Genomic DNA, 9,505 nt, shown 5'->3' on the forward strand with positions numbered 1-9,505 from the left:
TTTCAGTTTTATGCATGCTAGCAGGAGCTAACGTTAGCATCCTGCGGTTCGTTCACAGACCGGTAAAAACCGGAACAAGGTTGAGGAACATGGAGAACAAGCTACATTTAAATGTCAGAGCCTGGTTTCGAAGTTACATAAACGTTTGATGTATACATACCAATAGTTGTTCACTCTCTGCAAGCGTTTGTCTAAGTTCTTCTTCGAATTGTGTCGATGAATAAAACAAAAAACGTCTTTACTGCCCCCTCCTGGTCCGGAGTGTCAACCGGAAACAGCCGTTAGCGTTAGCTCAAAAATCCCTCACAAAAATAACGTCTTCGGTTACTTTCATTATTTTTTCTTATTGAAGCTTTTAGTATTTGTAAAACTTCAGTGAGTTCAATTTTAGTTTTGTAAACATTTGATCTAAAAAAACCCATCTAAAAAAAAATCAAAAACACTTTTAGTAGTTTGAATTTTTTTTTTACTTTTGATTGAATATTTAGTATTTATACCATTACTTGAATAAAAATGTCTTCACTGAAGGAACAAGCCAAAACACAACAGACACAAACTTTATGATTTTATTATATTCTGTCTATCGTAAAGAGTCAGTACACAGCTTCAGTTATTACATGTCAAGTTTATTTGTGTAGCAAATTTCAACAAGGAATGTACTTTGTCCTTAAAAATATTCACATTCAATCAAGGCACAATTTATCTTTCTAAAAGTCCAGTTTATCGCCCAAGGTGCAAAGACATTGACATTGGACATATGATTAGCACTCAGTGATGGAAAAATAACTCAGTCACTTTTCAACAACAGAAATAGCAACTGATATTTTAACAAAGCCTGCAACTAAAATGAGAAAGGACAAATTTGTGTTTTTTGGTATGTCAATGAAAAAAAAAAATAGAAAAAATGAGAAATATAAATGTATTTTTATGTCAACACAAGAACAAGTGTGGGTGTTGAATCTTATTGTTGTGGGTTGAGATTTTTACACACTTGGATGCAACTCATAATAAAAGTCCTGCATTCAGGCCAAATGTAACTGAAGGCTGTGTTGTTTTTACCCCGTCACTCACAGCCATTTAAAGATGGCAGCATGAACAACCTGAACCTTCAGAGACGCATAATTACAAAAAACGTCAGCCTTCTCCCGCCTGAATGTCCCAGTTAGAGAAATAAACGTGTTTATCTTTGTGTCTGCCTAAAAAAAATCAATTGGATTTGATCCAGAACGCTGCTGCAGGTGTTCTGACTAAAACATCACCTCAGTTCTAAAGTGCCTACACTCTTACCCTCTCTGTAGCTTCATCAGAATCAGAACCACAGAATCTGTGCACTGCAGATCTGTAACAAATTCCCAGAAAACTGCTGAAACACCGAGTTCCAGTTCCTTTAAATCAAGGCTAGAAAATTATTTTTTTTTAGAAATATTGAATGTGAAGGGAATCATCTTAAACAAATTCACAGTTTACAAATGGATCTGCCCAATCGAAGCAGACTAGAAGTTTTAATAAATTTTAAAAGGAGAAATAAAAACAGGATCATCGAGAGTTTCTGGTTTTCCTTTTTGGAGGCGGTGAAGGTTGCTCTTCTTTCATCTGCGAATGTTTCTGAAAATCAAAGCACGTTTAGACGGCACGCTGCGAACATGTGTGTTTTTATTGTTTTATTATTCAGGTTTACCAGCAGGTTGTCGTAATGATTTCTGCTGCAGCAGTGAGTGTCCTCTTCGTTGCTCTTCAGCACGTAGAAAACAGAGCAGAGGGAGCAGAAATATCCCAGTTTACGAGCCGTAAACTCCTCGCCTGAAGAGGAGGAGAGACAAGAACATGAACAAGAAGAAGAGCGTTTCCAACCGGTAGGCGGATGTGTGTTTGTTTCTCACCAAAGGAGATGTCAGGGTTGAAAGGAGGCAGGATAAAATCACCAACGGTACAAGGAGACTGCCTTTGTTTTTTACAGGTTACTGAAGAAAAACAAACGGAAAAATGTTTAATTTTTACTTTAAAGTTGATGGTATTAAGAACAGGGCTTCTATGAGTTTCACAAACACTAATTTAAAACTTTTTAAGACCATTAATAATTAAATTTAAGACCTGTATCAGAACAAAAACATTAAAAAAAAAAAAGAAATCACATTTTATTTAGTAATAGTGTCAAGCTTTTTATCAGAGAATATGTGGCATCGCATGGGTCGGGGACAGAAGTGAGAAATGAAAAACGCAAAAAAGCTAGCTAGCTAAAATGTAATAGCAGCTAGTTAGCGGTAACAACAACCACCTTGAGTTACAGAACCCAATGATAATGTTTGCTGATGACAGATAATGGTTTCTTGTGATAGAAAAGTAACAAGAAAAACAATACTACAGATACGAGATTCATTTTAATACCTGTGATTGAGGTATTTAAGGTCACCTTAACTATTTTCTAGTGAATTTAAGACATTTTAAGGCTTTTGTTTTAGATCTATAAAATTAAGACTTTTTAAGGATGTGCAGAAACCCTGAAGTTTATCTCCTTCAAGAAAACATTTTCTAAAAGGTCACTAAGACTGGTAATTGTTACTTTGTTTCTTTAAAACTACAGAATGTAACTTTTATAATTTTTTTTTACATATTTGTTGGAACAGTCACTGCTAGATAGTATGGGATGACAGATTGTCTGAAAAAAACTGAGCTCCTCTTCCTCTTCCAAACCTTCTTCATCCTCCTCCTCTTCCTCCAAGCGTCCGTCCAGGTTCTGTTTGTCTGGACCTTCAGCAGCTTCAGTGTCCATCTCCGTCTTGACGTGCCCCAACACAGCAGAAGAAGAATCCAGCGACGCACCAGGAAGTGATTTGGTTTCTTCTTCTTCTCCGTTTTCTTCAGGGCTCTCAGGTTTTCCTCCAGCAGATTTTCTCACTGCAAATAAGATGAGGTACTGATCAATCTTAGTTTTTCAGCGATGTGACGTCACAGTGGAGCAGACTGTGAGGTCGGCTACCAGGAGTCTTTCTGGGTTTCTTCCTGGGTCTGCCTCTTTTTCTGGTTGATGTCACTTCCTGTTCCGTCTCCTCCAGCTCACATGATGCTGCAGCGTTCACACTCTGATCTAAAACTGAACATAAAAACACACCGATGATGAAAAACCAGAATAAAAAAACTCAAAATGTTCCCCTGCCCTTCAACGTCTTTAGAAGAAAAATGGCGGCTGTTAGTACTTTTGGGAAACTGCTGCAGCTGAATTTAAGTACGCATTGGTTTTTATTCATATTTTTTATTATTTTTTTTTCTGTCAATTTTATAATTATTATTTTTTACCAAACTTCATTTTAGTTTTTGATTTCCCCCGGTGACTCTCTGATTGTTGTGAAGTATTTATGATCAGCTGAGGTTGTTTGACTTGAATAAAAATAACTTGGAGCCAAATGGAGTAAATTTGACCATCATGAAATCAAATTATTTATATGATTCCATACCATTTTTAACTAGATTTTCATTAAATCTAAATGTATTGAACTCATTAAGTTCAGTTCAGAATTAACTGAATTTAAAATAAAAGGACTGTTTGGTTACATTTTTTTACTTAATAAAAGTTAAACTAAAACCGTTAAATCATAAAAACTCTTTCAGAGATGCATCAATGGACTTGTTCCTTTCTACTGACACAGAAACGTGATAGTTGATTTAAAACCAACCTGATGGAACCGTCTCCTCTTCCAAAGCTTCTCCGTACGCCCTGCTGCATCCTTCATCATCCTCCTCCTCTTCCTCCAAGCGTCTGTCCAGGTTCTGTCGGTCAGGATCTTCAGCATCCGTCTCAGGAAGTGATTTGGTTTCTTCTTCTTCTGTGTTTTCTTCAAGGTTCTCAGGTTTTCCTCCAGCAGATTTTCTCACTGAAAACAAGATCAAACATCGATCAATCTTAGTTTTTAGCGATGTGACATCACAGTGGAACAGATTGTGACGTCAGCTACCAGGAGTCTTTCTGGGTTTCTTCCTGGGTCGGCCTCGTTTTCTGGTTGATGTCACTTCCTGTTCCGTCTCCTCCGTCTCAGCTGCTGCAGCGTTCACACTCTGATCTAAAACTGAACATAAAAACACACCGATGATGAAAAACCAGAATAAAACTGGAGTGAAACAGAAAAACACAACACCTAGTTAAATTATTCTGGACTATATTTAACTAGATTTCATTCAATCTAAACGTAAAGAACTCCACTGTTTGCATCAGGGCATATTTTAAAGTAAAATGACTGGATTGATCACACTTTATGAATTACATAATATAATCTGTTGAATTTGGTAGAAAAATAAACATTAATGTAATAATAATAATAGTGAACAATAACATAATAATAATAGTTTCATCTATTTAATCTCTGACATTTAACAGGAACAGATTTTAGAGGAAACTCGGCTCTGAATAACCCAACCTGCTCTGGACTCGGTAAAATTTACCAAAGGGCTGAAACGATTCATTGGATTAATCGTGATGAATCGATGACCAAAATAATTGTCAACTAATTTAGGAATCAATTAATCGGTAACATGAGTACAAAAACTCAAAAAAGGCGATTAAAGAACATACTTAGAGCCATAATTACGCCGAAAATGTACAAAAAATATAAAGATATTTAAAAAATGCCTTGCCTGTAAATATATTTTATAGTTTTAACTTAACCTAATTCACATTCTGTATCTTTTAAAAACGCATTTCTAATATTGTATAAAAAGGCTTAGGGGGTTAAATGAAAAGTAAAGCAGAAAGGGACCGTTTTTTTAATCTGATTAATCATCAGAATAACTGATTGATCATCAGACTAATCGATTACTAACAGAACCGTTAGCTTCAGGAAGAGTTTACCGGTTACCATAGCAACGTGTCCCCTCCCAAACCGAGACGTTTAAGGTCCTGAAACACCAACCTGGGCTGCTTCGATCCGAGCCGTCAGCAGATCTCAGAGTTTCTGCTCCGACTTCCTGCTGAAGAGAAACAAGAGAGGCGTCCATCATGTCCAGCAGCAAAGATTCAAACAAAACCAGGAGATTTTCCACTTTTTTATACGTTTCATTTACATGAACAAAAATAACTGGAATGAAAGTAGGAGAAAAACAATCCTATGTGGTCTAATCCTCGTCTCAGAAGTAAATTTATTAAAGCAAATAAACATTAATAAACTGTCCATATAGACCCCTAAACACAAAACAGGTCATATAAAGATAACATAGAAAAAACATATCTTTGTAATTGTATAGTACTCTATTGAATCAATGTACTTAACTACACCTTCATAGAATATTACGTTTTATTGTGTTTTTAAAGTAAAAATTTATCTGCTCATAAGTTGCAGTATATGATGGTAACCAAGTTATGAAATTAATTTGAAGTCAAAGCTGTTGGATCTGTGCAGCATTTTCTGTTTATAATTCTGAGCAGAAGTCAGAATTCATTTCTGATTTAATTTCTGCTCATTTATTTTTTTAAATAAGCAGAAATGTAAAAATAAAGTAAAAAATGAGTAGAAATTTCTCGTTTCTGCTTATAATACTAAGCAGAAATTTGTACAAAATAAAAAAACTATAGTTTTTAATTCTACAGGTTCTATTTTTCTATTTTCTAAATAAAAATAGAAGTTGTAAACACTTTTCCAGTGTTTCACCAAACTTCTACACAGCAGATATAAGATGATGGAGATGAGAACATCCTCCTCACCTCAGGCTTTGTGGAGGCCTCCTTTTCTTCTTCTTCTTCATTTTGCCCCCCTGCTGTGACGTCTTCGCTGCTGCTCGTCTCGTCTTTGGCTGCAGATCCGCCTCTCATCTCAGACTCTTTACCAGCTGTTTTCTGTTTCTCAGCTGGCATCTCTTCTTCGTTGGTTTTAGACTCCGTTATCTTGGCGCGGCTCTCACTGGTCAAAACGTTCTCTCTCCTAGCTGTCGGTTCTTCTTCTGGTTCATCGTCCCCTCCTGAGTTCCCAGCTGCTGTGTTTTCAGAGACGCGAGTCGCCAGGACGTCTTCGCTGCTGCTCGTCTCGTCTTTGGCTGCAGATCCGCCTCTCATCTCAGACTCTTCACCGGCCGTTTTCTGCTTCTCTGCTGGTTTCTCCTCTTCTTCTTTCAGTTCGTCTTTCTGATCTGTTACACAATCGATCAGCTCTTCTTCCTCTTTAGACAACTTGTCTGCAGGAGTTTGGGGTTCCTGAGTGCAACTTTTGTTTTCAGTCCGATCTTCGGCTGAATCTGTTCCAACATCCTCTTCCTCAGCTGCTTCGGTCTGCTGCTGTTCACAGGCTGCAGCTTCCACACCAGCAGGCCGGGTTTTATCTGGAGCTCCCTCAGCCAGTCCTGGAACAGCGCCCCCTGCTGGGGGCTGCCTCTGCACACTGAAATTAAAAAGGGAAAATATTTCACCAGCTGCTACTAAATGTAGTTCCTGCAATGCTTTAAATCCAAACCCTTAGCGATTTTCACTTTCAGATTTATTTTTCCAGTATTTATTCTTATCGTCAATCCATTTAATTGTAAGAAAGGTAAATTATATTAATTTTGTGTGTATATAATTTACAAAAAACTAAATTATTTAAAGACAGAAGCTTCTCACAATGGAAAAACTAAACAAAAACATTCTAATGGTTTTGTTGTCCAATTAAAATGTAAACAAAATATTAGAGAGAAATATAAAGACCAACATTACTGTCACATACTCACAGTCGGACATTTTTAACCTTGAACCTGTGGAGCAAAAACAAAAACAGTCATTCAGGTTATTTAGACGCAAACGCACTGAAGGTCCAACAGCTGAGCAGAGATCAGACTTTAGCAGCTGACGGCACTTAGTGGTGGTGAGAGTGGCTCTACTTCAACGTATCTTTACTCAAGTAAAAGCAGAAAGTAGCCGTCCAACAAATTACTGAAGCAGCTGAGTAACTGATCAGATCATCAGTCATTTAATGTTTACAAACTACATCATCAGACGGGGAAAATGTAAAGTTATGTGGAAACTTTGGTATTTTAAGGATGAAAATGACAATAATTCACATAACATAACAAAATCAGGCAAAATGAACAAAATCAGTTTCTTTCAATAAAAAAAAAAAAAAAAAAAAAAACTTAGGAAGCCAACAAAAACTGCAGTCTGAATTTTTGGTTAAAAACATGTTTGTTTTTCACTGAAAATCCAGAAATTTTACTCAAGTATGAGTAGAAATACTTCATAATAAAATTACTCAAGTAAAAAGTATAATTTAGTAAAAATACTCCTAAAAGTAAATGGGAAGCATGGAAAGCGACGAACAGCAGCAAAATGTGAAAGTTTCCCGCGACAGCAACAAAAGTTGAGCATTTTTAACTTTCTTGTGTCGAGTCGCTGCACATCTGAGTCCGCAAGCTCAAAATTTCTCTTTCACAAATTGAGGACAAGTCGCCTCATTGCACAGGTTTAATAAGAAATGAATGCAGAGCGACGTTTCTAAATTAACGTTTGTGTTTTTATGCTGTAAAGCACTTTGAACTGCCTCGCAGCTGAAATGTGCTATAAAATAAACCTGATTGTAGTTAGATCCAAGAAAGATGGACGAATAAGAGACAGCAAACAGACAGAAACTAAGGGATTCCAAAAGTTGACTGTGTTGATGACCTTTGAACTCTGATGACCTGACAAAGACCAGCAATACTTTCAGATACTCACAGGTGGACATTTTCAAGTTTCCTCCTGTGGAGCAAAAACAAACAGTTACTGAGGTTAAAACAGCCTGGAAGCACAGAGGATCTGGAGACAAACGTACCAAACGTCTTTCTTCTTCTTCTGATCACAATCATTAATCTTCTTCTTCTCTTCCTCAGACAGACGTTTAAACAACAGGAGGTCCAACACCAGCGCTACGCTGCTGGAGTCACACATTTCTATGTACACCTGGAGCAGAAAGACCCGGGAAAAAGCTATTTATGTTTCTTCATTTGTCATTAAAGGGTGTGGATTTGCTGTTTGGCTTGTCGATCGTCTTAAAAATGAAGATTGGGAAATAAAAATTATGCAACCAAATTCAAGAGTTAATCACTGGTTGGTGTTGGAGGATTTTCTCTTAATCTCCATTTTTCAAAGATCTTTCAGGCTCTAAACCAGGGGTGTCCAAACTTTTTGCCAAGATTGTCGACTCCAAAGCGTTTGCAGGCCAAAAACCTCAACCTAAAATCGAGCAAATGAAGTCGATCGATAATTATTTCAGGCCCAAAACCTGGAAGGGATTTTTATGACGGTATATTAGGGATGTTGTAGATGGTAAAAGATGAGCAAATTTCTGCCAAAAACTCCAAAATTTTCCAGAAAAATCTTCAAAACAAAGTTTTCGACATTTGAAATTCAGGAATTTCCAAGTTTTTTCCTGATATTAATCTAAAATCTTTTTTTTGGGGGGGGGGCAAATTTTCTTGTTTTATGTAGGAATTTTCTGAGATTACTCTCAAAATTTATGACTTCTTTGTTAAAATTTTACTACCTCTCTTTTTTTCTACAGCTGCCTTAATACGCCGTAACAGTTTTTGCACATTTACTGTATTAAAATAAAGACATGCAGCTCTCAGTTTCTTTTGGGCTTCACTGAATAAACTTACTTTCAGTAATAAGAACAGGATTTGTGTCACTTTGTTTCAAAATGCTTGCTTGCTTAAGAAAGAATAAAAGCTGATTTGTGTGCAGTAAAGTTACCTTTTCAATAAAAGTTTCTTGGTTTTACCTTTGTTATACAAACACAAATACTCTGTGTTGTACTCTGTATGAAAAATATTTTGGTAAAATCTTTTTACCCTGATTTCAAATTAAAAATCTCCATCTCCATTTTTAAATCGGAGTCACACAAAGCCAGCACACATTTTGGACACCCCTGATGTAAAATGTTGTGCAGCGTCAAGCTAGCAGGCGGTGAAAGCTAACGTACGCGTTCAGCGAGGACCAGGTAGTTGACAAACGGAGCGAGGGACGCGACCGCCATCAGAACGCTCTGAATGACGCTCAGGGTGACGTCAGAGAAGGTCACACATATCAGCCGCTGGCTGAGGGACTCGGGCTCTGAAACGTCCTACAGCAAACAGAAGAAACTGGAACAAATACAAGCCGACAACGAAAGAAGATCAGAATAAACGACCAAGAACTTACAGCGTTGCTCCATCTCATCAGATTCTTGTACATCGTCTCCTGTAAAAGCAAAAAGATGTTTTATGCAACACATGAACATTTTTGCTGAGCTCTTATTGTGAGGAGCTCCGGGACGGTGGCAGTACCTCGGTGTCTCCTGGATGCATGTCCTCTAAGACCAAGTGGACTTTGAGGACAAAGTCTTTGCCAGGAGAAGGTTTACGGATCAAGTAGCCCTCGAGAAAGCTGTGGCAAGAATCCCAACAAGGGAAAAACACGAAGGCCTGCAGGAGACGGGAGGGTTGGAACATCAAACAAGAGTCCCCATAAACAACTCCTGATTTAAAATAAAAGCCTATTTGGCAAAGTTAATTTGCCCAGTTTTTATTTTAACCTTTG

The 9,505-nt window shown here is 37.3% G+C and overlaps 1 protein-coding gene across 2 annotated transcripts in view; it reads right to left on the bottom strand.

The window, feature by feature from the left end:
* Window positions 1–605: 605 nt before the first annotated feature.
* LOC106944692 (uncharacterized) overlaps window positions 606–9,505 on the bottom strand; it is a 26,595-nt gene continuing 17,695 nt past the window's right edge. Inside the window, exons 16-30 of one of the 2 annotated variants that reach the window (XM_015027884.1) lie at window positions 9,253–9,390; window positions 9,128–9,166; window positions 8,910–9,050; window positions 7,761–7,888; window positions 7,664–7,687; window positions 6,685–6,708; window positions 5,690–6,359; window positions 4,902–4,959; window positions 3,951–4,061; window positions 3,672–3,869; window positions 2,978–3,091; window positions 2,692–2,895; window positions 1,881–1,961; window positions 1,679–1,800; window positions 606–1,605 (exon numbers count right to left, since the gene is read on the bottom strand). In XM_015027884.1, coding sequence (XP_014883370.1) covers window positions 1,537–1,605; window positions 1,679–1,800; window positions 1,881–1,961; window positions 2,692–2,895; window positions 2,978–3,091; window positions 3,672–3,869; window positions 3,951–4,061; window positions 4,902–4,959; window positions 5,690–6,359; window positions 6,685–6,708; window positions 7,664–7,687; window positions 7,761–7,888; window positions 8,910–9,050; window positions 9,128–9,166; window positions 9,253–9,390 — 2,121 coding nt within the window. In that variant the 3' untranslated portion in view covers window positions 606–1,536. Of the gene's footprint in view, window positions 1,606–1,678; window positions 1,801–1,880; window positions 1,965–2,691; window positions 2,896–2,977; window positions 3,092–3,671; window positions 3,870–3,950; window positions 4,062–4,901; window positions 4,960–5,689; window positions 6,360–6,684; window positions 6,709–7,663; window positions 7,688–7,760; window positions 7,889–8,909; window positions 9,051–9,127; window positions 9,167–9,252; window positions 9,391–9,505 lie in introns of both variants that reach the window. The other variant, XM_015027883.1, reaches the window with a different exon arrangement.

Source organism: Poecilia latipinna, unplaced genomic scaffold (genome assembly GCF_001443285.1).
Source record: "Poecilia latipinna isolate Pla-1442-1.1 unplaced genomic scaffold, P_latipinna-1.0 Scaffold108, whole genome shotgun sequence".
Classification (NCBI taxonomy): domain Eukaryota; kingdom Metazoa; phylum Chordata; class Actinopteri; order Cyprinodontiformes; family Poeciliidae; genus Poecilia; species Poecilia latipinna.